Here is a 22,721-nt window from a genome sequence, read left to right on the forward strand (position 1 = left end):
CACGCTCGACGAGATCCATCTTCCGAGAAGCAGCTGCTCAAGTGCGCAGTGTTGTTGAGACTTTTAATGACCCCGTTCCGGAGTGGCTTCCCTTTCTGGACGCTTGTGCGTGTCTGCCTGACTTTTGATGAAGTATGTTGTGCATGGTTCCCCATTACGGGTGATTATTTCATGCATTAAAGAAAAACAAAAACATCGTGGCTTTGTGGTAGGACCTCTGCTTGCGGTGCGAACGGCCCGGGTGCGATCCTCATTAGGACCGAAAATTTATTCTTTATTTGATTTGCTTCTTTCACTATTTTTCGAACACGGATAATTTTTCGCTCACAACCAATGGTGCCGACGCCGACAACGGAATTCCTGCAACACGAGCTCCCTAACGTTATCGTTTAAAATGCGGCCGCTACGGCCGGGAATTGCTTCTGGGACCTGCAGGTCAGCAGCCGAGTGCCTCAGCCACTTGACCATCGGCGGGTTATTCGCATAATTTAGTTCAGCGAGCACACTGACAAGGCAAGATTACTTCATTAAAACGTGGTTGCCACGTAACACTTCTTGAAAGTTTCAACCGTATTTACAATTACTTGGTTTGCAATGTAACGTTCCAGTTATTTGGTAGCCTGCGTACTCAATAATATTCAGAGCAATATCTTTCAGACAAGACGCAACTGCAAGAAACCGTATCTGCGCCAAACTGAAGTTCAGTTTGCATTTCAATTTGAATACACACTGTGACCTGGAATTGGGGCACAAGATAGGGAAAGAGATAGTTTATTTTGTTTTCAATAATCGCAGCCCTGACTTTTTTTAGCCAGAACGATTTACCGATTTTCTGACTATCTTAAGACGAGCGATATGTCAGTATGCTGCGATGGGTAGTCCAAAACGAAACAGTGATGTGGGAATGTCGAAAGTTCGTCATAGTACACGAGAAGTATACATCTAAGCGTTGCTTGGATTGGAATCGGATATTCGAGAATAACTATATTCTTCAATATTGGTACATACGGCACATTTACCGGAAAAGAAACCGATACGTCTGAGAAATTGACTGAAATCGCTTGACTTTGAGAGAGCCACGTTTTTTTTTTTTTTGCGAAGTTAGGTCGCTCAATAAACACATGGAGAGATAGTCAGTTAGTTCTTGTAATGAAGTATCTTGTCATTTAATAAAAATTCGTCACTTTTAGAGCTCATACAAGCTAGCTGTTTTCATTTAGGCGAAGTTATTGGTTCCCTTTTTGAGGACGAACATCTACGGCAAGGTAGACTCTGCACATTTATAGCGAAATCCTGAAATACAGTAATTAGAACACTCAATAAGAGTTCAATAAAACGCTGTTGAGTAAAACGAGAGAATAAGAATAGCCTAAGAAATATTTCATGAGCTCTGGCGTAAATCAAAAAGGGGTCTTGACCTCCCTTGTTTTCAGGCTATGGGGAGGGGACATCCTTGCAAGTGCCCCTCCTTGAGATTAACATTTCAAGCATCATGTATTTGAGTGGTTGACAGCTATGTATATGGAATTCATCTTTTCTCTGTTTATGACTGTTTATTTTGTAGTGTGAACCTGTGTTCATTGACCCTAAATGTGGAACGCTATTTAAATCATGACTCTCGTTCGACTGGTTTCAAAGAAGACGGAATTGAACAATGCGATCACGCGAAATGGGAGCCCATGATGGCTTTTTAATTATATTTTGAAGAACGATTTGAAGTGTTACATAATAAAAATGAAACCTACATTTTTAAATACCAAGTGGGCGCCATGGAAAGATGTTGGTCTTTCCGTGTTGTTTCTCTTGGTTTACGCCAGTGGGGCATACGAGAGGTGCGACACGGTGGCGATGATCAGAGACATGAGCGAAAATAAATATCGAACGGCCAGTGATGCTACAGCGTCTGAGAAGAAACAAGTGAAAAGACAACAATAAACAACATGCAGGAGCAGTGCAAGGTATGCAGCCCTTGCCTGGCCGTTCCCAAACAGCGCAGGGGTGCTGCCCATTCCGCGGGCGGCCATCAGAGATTTGCGCGCCTGCCCGGCGATCAGGAGGCCACTGCGGCCTGTCACGTCAAACCTAGGCCCTAACATGCACAGCGGACCAGCATGGGTTGGGCCTCCTGCGGGGCCCGTGCCGTATTCGCCCTTGACCGCGCCCGCTCGGGTCACTCTCGATCGCCTCCAGTGGCACTCGACAAGCGGTGCGCTCGGCTTTTGTCTCGGCCTCGTCACGACCCTCGAAAAGGAACTCGATTGGCTTCGAGTCCCGCCCATCGAATTGCATCCCATTTTGGAAAACCCGGGGTCAATGAATCCACAGTCTTTGAAAACGGGTTCGAAACTGCGACCACGTATCACCACACCCGATCGGTTTCGCCAATGTAAAGGTTCGCTGCTGTGACCTGCGACATGCATGCATGTGACGAAATTGCCCATGCGTACGGTTCTGGGGCGAGAAAAAATCGCAGCATATCCACGGAGCACATGATGAGCAGTGGGGCGAAGCATCCGTCAGTTCATCCGCGCTTCCGTCTGCCCATGCATCCGTCCGTCTATCCGTGCATCCATCCGTCCGTCCATGCATTCATCCGTCCATACATCCGTCCGTCCATCCATCCCTGCATTCGTCCACGCACCCGTCCATGCATCTGTCCATGCATCTGTCCATGCATCTGTCCATGCGCCCGTCCATCTGTCTGTCTGTCCGTTCGCCTATGCGTCTTCCCGTACGTTTGTCCATCTAGTGAACACTCAAAGTACCACCATCTAGCATCTTTTTATCAAATATTTCTCATATAGAAGTACCGCAATCCAGCGCACATTCAAATGAATAAACGAGAGGTGGCACAGATAATCTAGAGGAGCGGCATGCGTGCTCTCTTACAGACTGCGCTTCTTGTGTAGTTCCCACCTTTCCCCACCTCTAGTTTATGGCACTGTGGCCAGACCCCTGCTAAACTTTGCTAAAACCAAGGAGGTTACGCACGGCGAGTTTAACGTAGCAACAATTTCTGGTCAGATAGAGCTCAAAATGCGTAATTCTGTTACTAGTTTTTTTTTAGTAAGCATCAAATTCAAGGCAAATTTTCTGGAGATTAAGTCATTGATTCTTGTCTCTGTAGGTTATTTCATCAGAAACAACTATCTTTTTATATATGATTAATGTTCTCGGGTTTTCTCCTCATTTGAAAAGGGTGCACGTGTGTGGGGGCAACTCCTCTAGTCCAGCCGTGAAGGTGGCTACCTCCTCCTCCTCCTCATACTACTACTACTACTACTACTACTACTACTACTACTACATCATGGACGCACGACCCATGGCTTAAGGAGCTTTGCCCCTAAAATAAAAACGTTTGGAAAAATACAGATTCATGCTCGGCATTTCATGAGAGGAATTCCACGTTAAGCAACTGGGCACAAAGTAGCTCAAAACAAAGTTTTCTCAAATGTGTAACACAAAGCGGTATATCTACAAAAAAAAAGACAGGAAAGTTGGAGGACGTTTGAGCCTGATCTTCACCTTCAAGAGTACAACGCCTCGGCGTACACGTAGTAGGGCCCCCACATCGCATCGCCTTCTCATTCGCTAGCCATAGCTGCCGTAAGTAACCGTTTCACCAGTAAAGGAACGTCCTTGTGCTTAACATTTTCAAATGTCCTAGCACGCTTACTTCAAGTATACAGTTGTGGTGAGTCCACTACGTCAAAATTCATTATTTTGCTAATACACCAAGAGGCCACCATACGTCAGTAACGCAATACGAGCAATTATACGCGGATGCGCACTTTCTTGATGTCATGGCTGATGACGCTGACCAATTGGGCCCGAGTTCTTTGTAATAAATAGGCCTTTTTTCAACCCACTTATCGCGTAGCTGCCATGTGTTACGCCTCATGTGATTCCACGCAACTACCACGCAGTATTGCAAGTGTTAACGTGACTGCTGCCATCATCTGACACCTGTATACGTTTTGTTCTGAGGCCGTTTCAATACCTGATGTCGCTCTGGGGCAGAACACCCAAGTTCCACGTGGAGTACCAATTTTTCGCTCATAACCAATGACGCCAACGTGAACCATAAACGATTTTTTTCTTTACAGCCTCTTTTACATTACGAGGCATCGAAAATCAACGCATTCCTAGCGCGAATCTGGCATGCAACTGTGACGTCCCATTCACAGCGAATAAACGAGATAATATGCGTGACCGATTGGACATTAACGAATACTACGCCGAGATAGCTCCCCTGCCGTGCTCGAAAAATTGTAGCCACGTTGTTTAAAAACTTATTTATTGCAAACAGATCACGTCTGCTAGACGAACGAATGTGCGTGATACCACTTTCACAACTGTTTCGAACGGCGGCTGTTGCCGCGGCGTCTTTACAGTGGAGCTATACGGTTACACGGCCTTTGCGTGCGCGCCGTGTCGCCCAAAGGCAGACAGAAATTAGGTGTATTTTCCTCTTCTCAAGAGCCACTCATCCTTTGATTCGAGCTTGTCACGCCACTGGGACGGTTTTCGTGTTTCGAGACACCGAGACCTTTTACGGAATGAAATAAATCCACACTGTTCTGCTGCAGGCAATAATATGTCTCAATGATGAACGCCATGACATTTACTTGCAACTGATATGCGTGAGTGCGATGTTGTCAAATGCGAAGGAAATAATCGTTCTCGTACGTGACACCTGTAGAGAAGAAAAAAAAAAGTCGCAAGAACGTTGTGCCCGCCGCATTTCTTCGTTTATACCAGGCCACTGTGCTTTCATTTCTCAAGTCATCAGTATTCTGTCTAAGCTTCTTCTAAAGATGCTGTGTCGCTTTTGCCACTATTGAAAGCTCTTTGCTTTGCGCTCCTCGTTCACGCGAAATCAGCTTCCGTTCTTTTTGTTTTTTTAATTATTTATCCGCTCCCTTTTCTGTGACACTGAGGCGTGCACGTTGGCAATGTGAAAAAAAAAATAAACAAAACAATCTTTCGCATATTATGAAAATTGATGTTATGCGAAGAATGCCTCGGGAAGGTGACTGGTGAAATTTTTTACTGAGACAAAACTTGCGAAATGACGCTTGGAATGTGAATGTGCGCGTTTCAAAAGTGCACTACACCATCGGGTTAAACGAATCAGGAAGAGGAAGATAACGCGCGCTTGTGGCACTTGTGGGCGTGAACGTTATTTAAAACCCATCAGGTGGGAGACTCAGCCACGGGAAAGAACAGCCAAGCCAGGAAGCGAGAGGAGAAGGTGCCCAAGGCGTGGGAAAGGCGACCAGCAGAGCTCCTGCCCCAAGGTCGCCGAGAGCTCCCACCTGGACACGGAAATTATTCTCATCGCCTGGCGTTGGCCAGGCTTGTTCCGATTTTATAGCGTAGGTCAAAAAAGTGTCTCCTGATTCGTGTGCGAGCTGCGGCTGCCAAACGCCGAAAGATCACTGCCCTCAGCAAGCCCAACGCTTCCCTCTCACCAAGTCATAGATGTGAGCTTCTCGACCGCATCTTCAGACATCCTCGGCTGCATGAGTGTGTCCGTGTTTTTTGAGGGACTAAGCTTTCTATGCCGTGGGTCGTGCGTCCGCGATGTATGTAGTAGTAGTAGTAGTAGTAGTAGTAGTAGTAGTAGTAGTAGTAGTAGTAGTAGTAGTAGTAGTAGTAGTAGGTAGCCGCCACCTCCACGGCCCGACTAGAGGAGCGGCACACGCCCACCCTTTTCAATTGAGGAGGGAACGCGTGCACGTTAATCATATATAAAGAGGTAGTTGTTTCTTATGAAATAACTTACAGAGGCGAGTATTGGTGAATTATTCTCCTATTAAATTTGCCTCGAATTTGATGCTTACTAAAATTAGTATCAGAAGGACGCACTTTGAGCACTATCTGGCTAGAAAGGGTTGCAACGTTAAACTCGCTTGGCGTAACCTGTTTGGTTTTAGCAAGGTTTAGCAAAGTTTGGGCCACAGTGCCATAAACTAGAGGCGGTGAAAGGTAAGAGGTAGACACGAAGCGTAGGCCGTAAGAAAGTGAGCGAGTGCCCTCTCGTTCAGTCTTTGTGATGTCCGCTGGATGGCGGTACTTCTATATACTGACTATATGATGAAAAGGTGCGAGATGGCGGTAATTGGAGGGTTCACTAGATGGACGGATGGATGGACGGAAGGGGGCAAGGATGAATGGACGGACGCATGCCTGGATGGGCGCAGGGACGGATGCCTGTACGAACGCAGGGACGGACACACGGATGGACACACAGACGGAAGGACGGATGCACGCACGGATCCACGGACGGACGCTTCGCCCCACTTTTCATCATGCACTCCATGGATATGCTGCAATTTTTTTTTTCCTCTGAACACTCATTTCCACGCTCTGATCGCGTCTTTAATCCATTGGTTATCCCAGTTACCCTCTTTCAATTTTTGCATGCTCTGTTTTTTGTTACTCATTATGTTTTTAGGTTGTTCAAGTATACAGAGAATGTAGGATTTTATGGGAACAAATGGTCTCTCCTCTGATTCCTTGATGACATTTACGTCGTATATTATAGTACACGAGCCTACGCGAGAGCATGCTCTTTAAATAGCTTCATGACAACGCCAAAGTACAAATTTCACACGTACACACACACACACACACACACATATATATATATATATATATATATATATATATATATATATATATATATATATATATATATATATATATATATATATATATATATATATATATATATATATATATTGCCATCGACCTTTGTGTTTACACTGTGCGGCGAAGCCAATCATTTGTACCGCCATTGCCCATACCGGTGCCTTGCGCTGCGGGGCTTCTCTGCGTATTCGCCGCCTCCCCGGTATGGCCAGTGACCCCGGGATATCGAGGATTACCTGGCTCAGCAGCGCATACCCACCTACAGTCGGTCGCCAGTCGCGCTCACCTTCTCCGAGGCGCTTTTCGCCCCCACCCCAGCGCGATCTGCTGGCGCACGGTCTCCGCCGGGAAAACTAACTCAAGCGACCTTTGAGGGCGAGGTCACTGGCAGTCGACGTGCTGTAGACCTCCGATCAACGCAAGCAAGAAAGTGTGCAGATACGACTGGACGATTTTCTCTCGTTACAGCGGTGCTGACCGACGGTTACGCAGTGAGTTCCTTAGTTCATACCGTGGCTAACTGTTCTATAACCAGTCACTCCTATGTACACACGGAACATTCTGGGAATTTCCCTGCTGGAATGCCGCTCCTTACGTTTCATCAGTAGCGATGGCAGAAAACGAACGAAATATTGTCTTCTTAATATCAACTAATTTCTCACGTCTTTTTTTACGCCTAAGCATTCGGAGAAGGACAACATCGAACGTGAATACGCATGGTGTGCAGAAAATTACGGCCAAGTTATACGAAGACTTAAGTGAATATGTAAAAATTATTTATAAAAGTTTTTCATGTTGTGGTGGGCCTCCGGTCTTAGGGCTCAAGTTGTACGCTCAATGTGCACAGTCAATGCGCGGGCGGTAAATGAAGTGTGAGTAAATCTTAGCGCGATGCAGGCGGAAGAGAGAAAAACAGCACAGCAAGAGGAAAATGTCAAGAAAGAAACGAACGCGAGCTTTCAATTCCGCATTCAATCGATTCCTGAAACGCTTCGGCTGAAAACTTCCTGGTTCGGCTTGCAAAGTGATCAGTGGGGAAGACGCCTCTTCTAATGTTCCAATGACCCCCTGGCAGTTTTATTTCAATTTTAGAAATGCGGGTCGCCTGTCTGGACAGCATTACTTTCTGTCTCTTCGATTTTCATTCTTGTCCTTTTTAGGGGATCAGTGGCTAGGGTGCTCGGCTGCTGACCCGAGAATCACGGCTTCGATACTGGAAGTGGCGGTCCCATTTCGGTGGAGGCCAATTGGCAGAGGCCCGTGTACTACACGACTTCAGTGCACGTTAAAGAACACCAGGTGGTCAAACTTTCCGTAGTCCTCCACTACTGCATCTTTCATAATTGGGACGTAAAACCCCACATATAAATAAGTATTTTCTTTCTCGTGTACTGCTACATCCGAAGAAAGTCTGAGAAAAAAAGAGCAACAGGAGACTGTCCCACAAGCAGTCACAATAACGCTGCAGATAAAACGGAAGTTATATTCACGATCTAAACAAACATGATGACACATGCTGCGTGCATGTTTTAAGTGTTCTTTGGTCGTATAGTCATATATGGCTTTGCACCGATTACAAAGTTCGCTTCAGTCTGTACCGCTTTACTATGCCGCGTAGTGTGGTATTTTACGTCTGAGAGTAGCGGAGAAAGCTTTGGCAAAAAGAGTGCATCCTTTTATTCTCAAGAATTCTTCTCGAAGATATTTTACTTGTTCCCTGAGATGAAGTCGTGGTTACGGTACGCGGCTGCTGAACAGAAGATTGTGGGTTTCGTCGCTGCAGCGGTTATTGTCTTTCAGTGGAGGATGTTGGGTGTCTTCACCATCGCCGTCAGCAGAGGCCCGTAACTTGCATAGGGGCACGAAGAGGAGGGGAGTACAGGCGAAACCACGTAGACTAACAAAACTGTTTAATAGATTGGTAGAGTAAAGCTAACATTGAAGTTCGACGAGACATACTACAAAGACAAGGAGCCGAAGAACAGCGCTCTGTCAGAGTCCATGGCACATGTACCTACAGGTAATGGCTCATGTATCAACAGGAACGCACAGGGTACAAGTTAGGAAGGAACCCTGTACTTTACCTAAGTTCATCACAGACCTCCTCTTCTACCTCGCTGCTCGAGTTCAAGATAGAACACGCTTCGCAATTGACAAGATAGGAAAAAAAATGCCCGCATATCCACGAAGTGAATGATGATGAAAGAGCTTGTTCCAGAAGTTAAATCCACTAAAGCGTGAATTCTTTGTACTTATTGTCAATGATCATATGAAGATGTGACATTTGAGTTCTTGTGGTGTGGTTGTATATACACGTTACATGCACAATGTTTATTATTTACATATCAATGTAATATATAAAGATACTTAGATACTGATGCAATATACACATTTAGTTCAAGAGCTTATTTACGGATCACATTAGCTCGGAGGAGTGTTTTTCTTTTAGTATAATGGCTTTGTGATCCGTAAAGTAGAAAGGCAGAGGATCTTGAATTGTAGGATGTAGTGGAAAGTTCGAGAAGAGTTCTGAAGATGAGCCCGCGCTGCAGCCGCAATGCGAGCCCTCCACGTCACCACCTTGGCTTTTGCGGTTTCGTAGTGGGTAGCGGTATCGACGTGCACAGATTGATGTCCGACAAAAAGGGAGCACGCCGAGAGCGAGCGCTATATATAAGCGCGGCCACCTAGTGGTCTCCTACCAGACTAGAGCACGCGCCGAGAGTGGAGAGAGCGTCACCTGAGCGGCGGCGTGCCATCTAGCGAGAGCTCTTGAAACGAAAAGTACAGTTACGCCTCTAGCGGGAGCAATGAGCACTAGCGTACACACCGACGCAACGACGAGAGACAATCCCCCAGAAAAATGAGCAAGCTCTCAATAAAAGAGCACGATGACTTGCTTCTCGCAATGACCTGGCTTGGGTCATTTTCAGGGAGTAAAGAAAAATGTAGACAGGTTTTTGAATGTGGCGCGACGGGCCCTCGGCCGTCATCACTATCAAAAACATGCTATTTAAAATGGCACACTAATTGATTGATTGATATGTGGGGTTTAACGTCCCAAAACCACCATATGATTATGAGAGACGCCGTAGTGGAGGGCTCCGGAAATTTCGACCACCTGGGGTTCTTTAACGTGCACCCAAATCTGAACACACGGGCCTACAACATTTCCGCCTCCATCGGAAATGCAGCCGCCGAAGCCGGGATTCAAACCCGCGACCTGCGGGTCAGCAGCCGAGTACCTTAGCCACTAGACCACCGCGGCGGGGCTAAAATGACACACTAATGTCAAATACTAAGTCGATGTTGAATGCTGAAGTAGTGGCCCAGAAACCTCGTAGTGCCACCGACACGAGTGGCACCAGAGCGATAGTAGCCACAGCATCAACAACGGCCATTGAAAATTTTTTTGCCATTGCCTCCAAGATGGCAGGCGTGCTTGATTCAACTGAGCCCCACTGGATGGCGGCACCTGTTAAGTTTAACTATGCAGGCGAAAACTTAAATTTTGTACCATTGGCACCATTCCCCATAGTAACGTCCAGCGGTTCTTTTTTCAATGAATCAAATTGAAACGAACAAAAAGCATTTTATTGCGTCTCTTGATGCACGGAAAGTTCTTTATTTAGGGCAGCTAGTTATATTAATAGAGTTAATTGTAGTCGGTAACTCTGATATCACCGGGATCAATTTGCGAATTTCCTACTCGCGGCTCTTGTGTTCTCGTGAATTTGCCTTCATTTCTTGGTAAGTAGGGTACTGCTGTTGATATTATTGTCGTTTTAGACGTTGTCATACATTGAGTTTCAACTCTGACGTAAATCAATATTTGCCTTTATAATAGCGCCTCTTTAGGCAATGTCGAGACAATGCCTGCAGAGGCATGCCAATAGCATGAGAAAAAGTGATGGTGTGGATCTTCCCGTGCATGTTAAGTTATGCTTATGTGTGCCACGTCTCGCGGAAATTAATAATGTTGGAAAGAGCAGGGATCAAATGGCTACGTAAATACCACCTAGCAATTGAGTGAAGGAGTATGCTTGTGACAATGACACATCAATTGACTTATATCAACCTTTGTTATCCTTATTTTAGTACACATCGTTCCTGATGCTATGCCTGACGTCACTCTTTCATGCGTCGGCGCATGTTTGGAAAGTTTCTTGTTTTGTAGCTTTTGCTGTCAATAAACAGCGGTGTATTTGGTGGTCATTTGAGGCTTTTTTATTATTTTTTTGTCTTCGTGTTTCAAGTATTGCTCCAAGAATAACATGCTTTGTAACAACGGGAGATCTGACTGGGTAAAAGTGTTGGTAAGAATCATAACTCACCAGAGATCCTTTTCCATTTCGTACGAAAGCGAAAGAAACTTGAGTTCCCGTGACGAACATTTTTTATTGTGAGGTATGAAAAGAAAAAATCCTCAGCCCGCACCATAAACATATAGCAGGCAATATGTTTATGGTGCCCGTGACTGACAAAAAGCTTGAGTGACTCAGAAGGGAAAGAGAACAAACGAATTCACTTAGATTAAATGAGCAAATCTGAATCAACTATCATGTGAGGTATGAAAAGAAAAAAAATCCTCAGCCAGCACCATAAACATATAGCAGGCAATATGTTTATGGTGCCCGTGACTGACCAAAAACTTGAGTGAGTCAGAAGTGAAAGGGAACAAACGAATTCACTTAGATTAAATGAGCAAATCTGATTCAACCATCATTTCACGCCTTGTAAAGCACGGTCTTTTCAGAAAGATAAATGGAAAAAGCCCGAATACACGATGGAGGATCACGATACGTGTCGAAGTAATCGTTCGGCAAACTATTTTCAGGTCTATACGTTAGTCGACAGCACTCTGTAAGAAGTTTGACTCTATTTTTGTACATACTTTAAGAAAGGAGTATGTGTGACTCCTTTCGGGTATTCCTAACTTGCTACGTATATGATGCTATTTAAAGAAGCACGTTAGCTCCCTTGTTAGTTCCACGACTCTCAGTACAGTATAGTGATCTTTAAGCAGAGTACTCGAGCCCCTTACAAATGGTCATATACGTTGCAAGCCAGAACTCTTCTAAAGAAGACATCGGAGTCTTCATTTTTTTCTAAGAGCGTATGCGAGAGTCACACGTGTAGCATTCATTTCAGAGGCATGTTGAACAAGTTTAGCAAAATCGTGGGACGTGTGACTTTCAAAAAGAGAGTCAATTCAACGCTCTCTTCATAAAGTAAACGTATACCTCTTTAAATAGAGTTCATGTGACTCGAACACGCGTAAGAAGAAAGTCAATGGGCACCTTTTTTTTTTCCTTCGAGCGTGCCACACCACGTCGACGAACGCGGTCATGTGCGCACGAGTGTTGTAACGCACTGAGTCGCTCGTCGGCACACAATGAACGCGGTGCTTGAGGCCCACCGTAATACCGATTGGGGGACATAACAACAGCGGCGTCAAAGTGCAAACACGCGGTCGATATAGAACCTGTTGAGGCCGCCAACAAATCAATGCACAGCGAATGGCGGGATACATCCATTTCGTTCAACGGTGACGGCCGTGACCCCGGCATTGCATAAGACAAAGCAATAAGCAGCGGCGCGTGCTTCACAGTGGAATGAATAAAACTGGAGGAAGCGGAGCCGGTGCCACAAGGGGAACCCCGAAGACACCCAGTTTAATCAGAACATAAAAAACAAGGCTGGTTGCAATCTGAGAGTCAAGGCCGACCATGCGCTTTCCGCGGAATGGAACGCAGAGGGCTGTTCAGAGATTACAGGGCAGACCTCCCCAGTGAACGGATCTGTGGAAAGGCATGTAAGTACATTCGACGGATATTCCCAGCCGTCGTATTTGCTGATCTGGGTAGCGGAGAGTAAACGAAAATGAATATAAGCCAAACTGGGAGGCCGTCCAGAGAAAAGCAACAGTATACTGCCTTCAAAATGTTAAGTCGGAGATCGTAAGAAATGCAAGCTAAGCATGAATGCGTCTCTCACGTATATGGTCATTATTATTTAGAAAGCCATTGTGTTATATAATATCAATTTAGGGAAGATTTCGCAGAATTCGAAGCATTAATATTATTAACACTGCACACGCATCGTGAGCGGATTCCTGAAACAACCAAACATATCTTTTACGATGTTTATTTGAGTTCTGATAGTGCCAAGGGATGGCTGCACACAGCTGTGTTGGCAATGTCAACACAACAATAAAGTGTGACTCAGTTTCCTGCTGCTAATAATTTCCTGTGGTGAATTTTTAGTCGTTCAAGTTTAAGCGGGAGATGATAAATTCGGGAACACGGTGTTTTGTCAAGCAGGCTTGTCTTTTTTTTTTCAGGACTGCGAAATTTGCTTAGAACTAATATAGATATGACTCGCATCCTCTCCTTCAATCTATACGATGGAAAAGGAGAGGGCAACTGCGGCAAGGTGGGACCATGAGAGGCGGCCGTGGTGAACTGGGTGAGTCGATTTATTGCACGATGCCCTAAATAAGGCATGAGGCCAGGCACGTTACTGAGAAAATAATGCTAGCTAAAAGGACCCCCATAGCACAGCCCAACCTGAAATTCATAACCATATACTCAACTGGACCTCCAAACAAAAATAATATCCCCCGAAAGTGTTATTCAATATTACCATGCAACGAACCACTTATAAAACGACCTGAAGCGTTTCCTGAAGTGCCAGAGGTCGTGCATCGCTGCAATAGATGAAACCTGTTGCTGGAATATCGGGCTGAATTTCGAGAAAACTGTTGTGTTATGTGTTACGAGGAAGCAACATCTCGTCGCTTTTCCCTACATTCTTCAAAGTGTTATAGTTTTACAATTAGAAAGCTATATTCAAACTTTATTGCAGTCAAACTTTATTCGGGTCCTAAGGAACTACGAAGTTGCAGTTGCGGGCCGTGCTCACGCGTTGGGGTTGGAGTACCATGGTCATCCACCCGTTCGCGGGCCCTTTCAACAACCTTTCACAAGAAAAAAATATTAAGCTTCTTGAAAAATTACAACGTTACGCGAATACATTTCATTTAAACAAGTATCAAGGCCTCGAAGTTCATATTATTTTATTGCAATTACACAACATTCCTTTGTTACATAAATAAGAAAGGTGAATCATTTAACGCTTTTGTACAAAATTATGCGAGGAAAAGTTGTATTAAGTGTACCTTGTTGAGTCCAACCAGCCTCTGCTAGGATAACCCACCGTAAACATTTTTGGCACCTGTATTTGCACGAACTGACGGTTGGTTATTTTCCCAGAACAGCTAATGACCCGAATTCACTGCCTCAGAAGGTCTTCATGACTGAGGATTTCACTGCATCATTGGAAAATTTTTTATTTGGAGTGTAATGTTTGAATAAATTATAATCTTGACGCTGTTTCACAAATATGTGGCCTCTGATAGCGTAGCAATGCATGTTTTTTTGTGTAATCAGATTCATCTTTTTTTTTTATTATTGCTGTTACCATTCACTTGATGTTTATTTTTTCCCTCCTGCTTGCACCAAAATGTTGTTCTGAAGAAATAAGTAAATAAATAAATAAATAAATAAATAAGTAGAAATTTCAAGCACGCGTTAGTGCATCCCCATGTGAAACCTCATTATACTACCCTTGTAACACCTTGTTCTCGTCCAAGATGAAAGGTCTGCAAACACCTTCAAGATGGCAATAAAAAGGGCCGAAAGAAATTATGCACATTATACAAATTCTAGCTTTACGAGCACTAGTTCAAACATTGGCTACATGTTCGAATGTTCACATTGTCACAAACGGTGCATTTGCGAAACAGCACAGCCTGTTAATGTTAGATTAAATTGACATCACGCAGACATGGCGAAGAAATTACCGAAGTCATTCACATGGCTTCTTAATGTAGCAGGTTACAACTTCGACAAGCACAAGCTTTAATCCTTCAGTCAAGCTTTCAGTTTTCAAGAGACAAAAAATATCCGGAGTCATACGTAATCTTCAAGTTAAATGGGTATTGACATAAAAGCTTACTGCTGTGTTTTTTTTTTTCCCCACTAGTCCTTTATTGGCCATCCAGTATATGTACAAGCACTGGATCACACATTAGTGTCGCACCACTCAACACTTCTCCTGAATTCAATAAATAAGATTATTAAAGACGAAATAACAATTAAGCATTCACAAGCCATACCCAATTAAGAAACATTCATACGATACCACCCCCCCCCCCCCCTCTGTGACATTTACTCGAGTTCTCCGCGTGGGAAAATGCGGGTGGCATTTTTTAAATGCGGCGTACTTTTTAACATCTGCGTGTACGTGCTTCTGCTGCCTCGAAAGCAGTCTATGAACAGCCTTGTGACAAAGATTGCGGCTGTTATCTGTTGCAATCGTTATCGCAAATTGATACGTATAGCCAGCGGAACACCGTTTGAGGAACGTCATGATAGCTTTCATCCTACTCTAAAAACAGAAATGTAATGGTCATACCACAAGCTTTAATTATTAGGTCAAACTTCCGGTTTCCAAGAGACAGAAAATATCCGGAGGCATACTTAACTTGTTAAAGTGATCCTGACATGAAAGTTTTCTGTTGTCTGTGTGCGTGCATGCGTGCGTGTGTGTGTGTGTGTGTGTGTGTGTGTGTGTGTGTGTGTGTGTGTGTGTGTGTGTGTGTGTGTGTGTGTGTGTGTGTGTGTGTGTGTGTGTGTGTGTGTGTGTGTGTGTGTGTGTGTGTGTGTGTGTGTGTGTGTGTGTGTGTGTGTGTGTGTGTGTGTGTGTGTGTGTGTGTGTGTGTGTGTGTGTGTGTGTGTGTGTGTGTGTGTGTGTGTGTGTGTGTGTGTGTGTGTGTGTGTGTGTGTGTGTGTGTGTGTGTGTGTGTGTGTGTGTGTGTGTGTGTGTGTGTGTGTGTGTGTGTGTGTGTGTGTGTGTGTGTGTGTGTGTGTGTGTGTGTGTGTGTGTGTGTGTGTGTGTGTGTGTGTGTGTGTGTGTGTGTGTGTGTGTGTGTGTGTGTGTGTGTGTGTGTGTGTGTGTGTGTGTGTGTGTGTGTGTGTGTGTGTGTGTGTGTGTGTGTGTGTGTGTGTGTGTGTGTCAAATAAATGCCACCCATTCAAGATCCTAAAAATTGTACTGCTAGACATGAGTGTATCCTCAAAACGTATTTACGTTATGTTTCCAAAAGCTAGCTTTGACTCCGACTAAACCCAGACTTAAACACAGCATGGGCTTCTGGGCTCGTGCTCGCGAGATAGGCCATGATGTTTTCACAGCACTTTCACACCGTGGCTCCGCCTATGACGCAGAAGCAGCCATTTTCAATGTTTTGGTGGCACAAGCAGCCAATCTGGAAGTTTTGGTACCCAAAGTTACCGCAGCTAGCAAGACTGCTGCGTGAAGCCACCAGATTCAGTATAGTAGCCTGACGTCTAGCTTGTAACGATGGCGATAGGCGCGCCATGTGAAAATGGACTTTAATATCAAAATAGTTTATTTTGTCAGCATTTACTGAGCCTGAAGCTTGCTCAGAGATGTCTTTAAATACAGTAGATTTCTGTGGTAGAGTTAATTCACCTCCTAAAATTAGTGTCACTACCCTTTAATACACTCAAGCCAGCGGGTATAAAAGCTTCAACAGGTGATATTGAGTCCATGCTTTATAGTATACGCACAACGGAAACTTATCAGTTTTCTTTGTGTTAAGTCTTCAAGAAATTCATAACTTACCATTGTTAAGTGGTACTTTCTTCCCAAACATTATTCAGTGACACGTGCAACGGCCCTCGCACTACTTTTTTTTTCTTTTTTCGTGAATTACCTTCTTCCTTCCCACTCATCCTATTCACCCCCCCCCCCCCTTTTCGCATGTGCCCTCTCCTCCTCAGTTGCTTGTATTGGAGAAGGGGACACACACCAATGCTCAGGAAATCATTTGCAGCCTTTGAAAACACAAGTCCACTTGTTGAAACGTTGGCTCCGGAACCCATCTCCTGTTTGCGAATTTCTTAATTGTTCAAGGCTGCTTCACATCAGACAAGCGTGCCACGCGACCCACAGCCTTCCTGCCCAGCCATCTTTGCATCTTGGACTGGAGCAAATTTTTTTCTGTTTGAAATGTCTGGAATACTGTGCCCAATGTGTCTTGGTATGCGGAGCACGTCTTACGTGAGTTCGCACCAGGTGCTCTTTGCGACGATATAGTTAAGCGAGGAGATAAACTGAAAAGAAGAAAAACGATAAAAACAGTGTACGGACAAAAAAACATAGCCTCGTACACTAGAAAAAAAAACATTAACGCGATAGCGCCGAAAGGTCACGTCGCTGAAAATTCGGGGTCAAAAATATGCTGGCGACGGTTCTATAAAACAGAGCAATGCCAGTGCTTGAAGCTGCTTTGGATGAAATGTCCTACATCATACAGACAAGGAGACCTGCCAGTGGACGTGATACCGCATGGTAAATAACAATTATATGCAGAGGCTTAAGTCCGAAAACCACGAGATAATTATGAGGGATGCCGTAGTGGAGGACTCACGCTTCTGGATTTCTTTAGTGTGCAGTATCATCGCACAGTATACACTGGCCTCAAAGCCTTTCGCCTGCAGCAAAATGCGACTGCCGTGACTGGGATCAAACTCGTGACCTTCGAATCAACAGATGAGCACCGTACCCTCGGATCCTCCGGGACGGACAATATAGCGTGACAGAAGCGTATAACCATGTGAAAAGCACGCGAATGCGTAACGTTAGGTAGCTTGAAGTTCAATGCCCAGGAAAGGCTTAGCTATGATTCATTATTATCAGCAACCACAGCGTCAACAAGGTGTGCAGCTACGTAACGACATGCTAACTAGTTGTTGTTGTTGTGACCTTTCATCATTTTTCATGCACGAACATAATGTCTGGGAACAAGCAATAAAGCAAAAAGAAAAGGCTGCGACACAGTAGATAGCGTGCCCGGCATGTGCTGTCGTGGACCCAGAGGTCGCAGGTTCGACTCCTGTTTACGCAACGTTTCTTGCTTTGTCTTGTGATCGTGCGCATTTTTCCAACGTCGTTTTCATGACGGAGATGCGTCACTGATCTCTTGGTGGACCCCGGCATTAAACACTTTCGCGTTAAAAACTCTGCTCGAATAACCACTGAACAACTTCAGAGCTTGTTGCTAATACGATTTTCAGAAAAGAAAAAAAAAGTGGTTGCTCTCTTTTTTTAATCGAAACACTAAGTTGCCGTCGAAAGGGATCATAAGTGGAAATGTAAAATGACTCGTATGCCGTAAAAGCACGTGAATGTGGCAAGAAAAGAAAAGTGTAGTGATTGGTACGATTTTAAATGCTGCGCTCCGCCACTGCGAAACCTAACGAAGTGCGCGGCACGGGCATCCAGTGATTCCCGTTCTTAGAGTTCTTACTGCTCCATTTACCAAAAGAAGCATGTAGGGTTTCCCGGCACAGCTCGATTCGCCAACTCGGCGTGCAGCATGTACAGTCAACCGCAAAAGTATGGGGACCACGTGAGCACATACCAAACTAGTACCAAACTGCTTCTTCGCGCCACCCAGCGGTGCGCCATCTACCGTCGACAGCAGTGCTAGGCGGGAAACTGGTATTCTTGTTTTTCACTGGCCTGCAGCTTTCTCTACTGCCGTGTAATGGATTGTTAGTTCGCAGTTTTTACGCGAAGCGCCTATGTGCACTATGATCATCACATTTTTGTTTTCAAAGCAGGATGAAAGCTATCACGACGTGCCTTGAACGGGGTTCCGCTGGCTGGGTATCATTTCGTGATAAAGATCGCGACAAATGACAGTCGCAAACTTTATCACAACTGTTCATAGACTGCTTTCGGGGCAGAAGCACGTACACGCAGATGCAAAAAAGCACACCGCATTAAAAAATGCCACCAGCAGAGAACTCCAATATATATGTCGAAGAGGGGGGGGGGGGGTATCTCGTGAATCTTGCGTAATTGGGTATGGCTTGGGAATGCTTGATTGTTATTTCGTCTTTAATAATCGTATTTATTGAACGAACGAGAAGCGTTCCCTTCAGCGAGTGGTAGGACGCCAATGTGCGATTCAGTGCCTACTTATACGGGGTGGCCATTGAACGGGGTTGTGCAGCTTTAGCAATCGATTTTTACTAGCAGACGCTGCATGCATCAGGCTTCCGAGGCAAGAGAGAGAAGGGGGCAGCAAATAGTTGGTGGGAGAGCAAGCATGCGCCACGATACGCGAGGCGAGAGCATGCGCAGTGGGCGTGTGGACATCGCAACCGACCCACCACGTGCGATATGTGCGAGGAATGTTCCTCCAGCACTGCGGTGCTGTCGACCACCGCTGACGTAGCGGAAGTGTCCCGAAGGGCTTTTTGCTACGCTCTCGCGTGGTCAGTGAATTTTTGTGTGCGACTGTGGACTACTTTTTGCGCTTTGTCCACTCGCTGGTTGTTACAGCAGCTGAGATACGGTTGGTATGCAGTGAGTTCCCTCAAGTTGTTTTACGCTTCAGATGTACAAGCTCCGGTGAGAGGAGGAGCCTCGTGAGGCTTTTGCACAGAGTGGGTGTCAGTCTTAGAAGCGTCTTCCACGATTGCAAGTTATTCACTGCGATTACTTCTTGGTTATTGCTGTTTGTTACATCATTTTCGACCTTGTTCGTTTATTACCACATGGTTTTGAGCATTGCCAGCCGTGTTCAAGGCCTGCACTTGATTTTGAGCGCGATCACACCACATATATATACGACGAAACTGTAGTGAAAATTACGAGACCGATCTAGGAATAAACTGTGAGAACACAAAATTACATTGTACAAACAAAAACTGCAAGCGTTCTTCCGTCTCCTCCACGAAACGTGCAAGCCAGCTTAAATGCTGCACTGCACGCATGTTTTTCGTCTCACTTTTATTAGAATACTCCTGTCTTCGTTTAACAGACGGAGGAAAGTGACCAAGCTAATTGCAAAGTACGTGGGTGCCTTTGGTTGTACACAAATACCGAATATCAATTTTCGAACTCGAGTATGAGCAGTTAATGCGTACTATTATATATTTGTTGCTTATACATGTTGAATTACCCGCCATGTTGGTCCAGTGGCTGAGACACTCGACTGCCGACCCGCAGGTCGCGGGATCCAATCTCAACCGCAGCGACCGCATTCTTGATGGAGGCGAAAATGCTTGAGACCTATGTGGTTGACTGAGGTGCAGGGTGAGGAACACCAGGCGGTCGAAATTTCCGGTGCCCTCCGTTACGGCGTCTCTCGTAATCATATGGCGGCTTTGTGGCGATACACCACAACAATTAATATTGTGTTTTAAACTGGTACTGGAGTATTAGCCCGCTCAGTGTTAGAGAAATCGAGAAAGATTCTACCAGAAATGCACGCTTAGCGCGACCAAATGCATAACATTTAGTACTTAGTCTACTGTCATGCTTTTCGTATTCGCTTGAAAACTTTTGTATAACTTGTAAGTTGTCATAGCAATGGTTCGAGTACAATCTTGCTGTCGTACTTAAGCGACCCTATGAGAGCCCAATTATGTCATGCACATGTTCGTTTATTGTACCACTCTTGATATTGTGACAATTTCATACGTTGACCTTGCAGAGCAAGCTGTTTTCACATATTCGACACCGCTCGCCCCCAATGTCCTGCATGCGTCGGACCAAATGGCCCTTTATAATTGAACAAGTTGCCTCGGCATGACTTGCAAAGGGTGCAATGCAAATGGGATAACACTGGGAACAACGATGTCACAGCCAGCAGTTATGCCGACGATCGGACTGTGAGGCGGGCCAGGTGACCATTCCGTGCGAGGTCATCACGCTGAATGTTGCGAAATGATTTCACGCCGGTTGTGACAACAGGAACGCTCTTAAAGACGGTGTGCGACTGGGCGTCCGGACGACAGCAGAATCTCGTTGAAAGAGAAAGCGCCGCGTGCATCTTTACCGGGCGAGGAGAAGAGAGAGGGCCAACAACGCCGATGGAAAGAGTTCTGCGTGCAGCGGCGGGTGTACAAAACCGGGATGTCTTTCGCCTTCGGTGCAGACGAGCTTGACTCCGCGAAGGGAATAAACCACCGCCGCCACATTCGACGCAGTGCTGACGCCGAGTCTGACACTCGGCATCCGCGCACAGGTCGCAGTTGTTCTTCGTCGCTCATCGTGTCAGTGTCACCAGAACACTTCTGTGGGAAGCCATGGAGTTTTTACCGGCCGGCAGATCGGCCACATCCTTCCTGGTCGCCGCGCTTCTCGTCGCCTGCGCTTGCCATGCTAACGCTGCCAGTGGTGAGTGAATCCACCTTTCTTCATCTGTTCACTCTCTTCACGTCATCCGGGTAATTAGGAGAAAGGCAAGGAGCTGTGGACATGAATTGTCGTCGTGCAGCGTTGCGCTAAAAAAACGATCTTTATTGTATAGCCCCGCCGTGGTGGTCTAGTGGCTAAGGTACTCGGCTGCTGGCCCGCAGGTCGCGGGATCAAATCCCGGCTGCGGCGGGTGCATTTCCGATGGAGGCGGAAATGTTGTAGGTCCGTGTGCTCAGATTTGGACGCACGTTAAAGAACCCCAGGTGGTTGAATTTTCCAGAGCCCTCCACTACGGCGTCTCTCATATTCATATGATGGTTTTTGGAATTAAACCTCACAAATAAACCAATCAGTCAACCTTTATTCTATACAGCTATATTTCAGCGAGTTCTTTGTGTCCAAAAGGTTGCTTCAGAAACAACCGGCGTTTTCAGAAGCATTTTTTGATAGTCAGAGGACAATTGACAATGCACCTTCGGCATCCACTTTCTACATTCAAGCTGCATGGCGGTGGTGATGGCCTTGAGTACATATGGCATACAACCTGGCATACATATTCATTGAGCATAGAATATTCACTTCAATGTCTCGAGGCCTCTCATCGTACAGAAAACGTTGTTCAAATCCTCACCTCACCAAACAGGTATTAGCTGGCATTGTCTCACGCCCGACTTTCATCTCGCCTAAGTGATGCGTGCGCCAAGCACAAGCACCCGGAACTAATTTTCTATGGGTTCTGCATTCCGCGAGGATAACAAAGCGCCCGACTCGCGCAAGACAGCTCAAGTGCATTTCGTGAAGTTTCAGGCTTGCCTTGTTTGGTCGTGCTTTTATCACACACATTTTTTTTTCACATGAATACGTTGCAAATCCAGTGCATGTAAAGCGTACAACTATAGCTAACGACAAATCGTTACCCGGAAAGTTAGAAGTGAACATGCGAGCAATATAGAAATTATGAAACAACAATTGAAGGCCTTGATAAGCCTGCCAGTAGTGACCTAGACAACGATGCTTCGTAATTATGCTGGTGACAAATAGTGACAGGCCCGACACTGTTTATACAAAGATTTCTAGTCACGTATGGATGATTGCTTCCAGCCAGACCATCTAATAACATTACTCCTCAGCTGCTCTTGCAAGGGCATATTCGGAGGAATATAACTTTAAGTTTTTAAACCCTTCATGATAAATCAAGGTAGCTGTATTAAAATCTAGACGCCTACTGAGCACTGCATCCGCCCAAAAAATTGCACCGCGGCGCCTCCTTAAAAGAAATGAACTGGCTCAGGAAAGAAATGTAAGCGAGTTGGTATGAATACCATGCTTCAAACTGTGCGATGCATAAAAAAAAAAGAGTTCAAGAAGTTCTCAGGATATGCACTGTTCGGCGATTCTTCAATTTAGTCTCTCTTTTTTTTTTGGGGGGGGGGGGGGGGGGGGGACTTTACGTGTGGGAAAAAGGCAGCAGGCGCTGCTGCAGCACGGAGGCAATGACGAGATCACACCAAATGAGCGGCCAGAAGAAATCAAACACGCCCACACGTTTCAGATTCAACTCACTTTTAGTCTCCACCCTCCCCACAGCTTTTTTTTTTTTTTGGATCTTATCGAAATTAAATACGCAAAATGAAGTGGGCTTTCTGGAAGATAGCATCATGAAGCGATAAACTTCGACAAGACTTATCGTACATGTGAATTGGGGCGGTATAAAAAGTGGCTTTGCCCACATCTCTTTTAGAAAAATGATCTTTGATCGG

At 45.3% G+C, this 22,721-nt stretch overlaps 1 protein-coding gene and 1 long non-coding RNA gene across 2 annotated transcripts in view; one reads left to right on the forward strand and one right to left on the reverse strand.

Moving 5' to 3' along the window:
• Positions 1-22,721, reverse strand: part of LOC119160077 (uncharacterized) — a 343,900-nt gene that overhangs the window by 218,506 nt on the left and 102,673 nt on the right. The window lies entirely within an intron of this gene.
• Positions 20,680-22,721, forward strand: part of Cda4 (chitin deacetylase Cda4) — an 81,068-nt gene continuing 79,026 nt past the window's right edge. Inside the window, exon 1 of the mRNA XM_037429137.2 lies at positions 20,680-20,940. Coding sequence (XP_037285034.2) covers positions 20,850-20,940 — 91 coding nt within the window. The 5' untranslated portion in view covers positions 20,680-20,849. The remainder of the gene's footprint in view (positions 20,941-22,721) is intronic.

The sequence above is a fragment of the Rhipicephalus microplus genome, chromosome 2, assembly GCF_043290135.1.
Source record: "Rhipicephalus microplus isolate Deutch F79 chromosome 2, USDA_Rmic, whole genome shotgun sequence".
Taxonomy (NCBI): domain Eukaryota; kingdom Metazoa; phylum Arthropoda; class Arachnida; order Ixodida; family Ixodidae; genus Rhipicephalus; species Rhipicephalus microplus.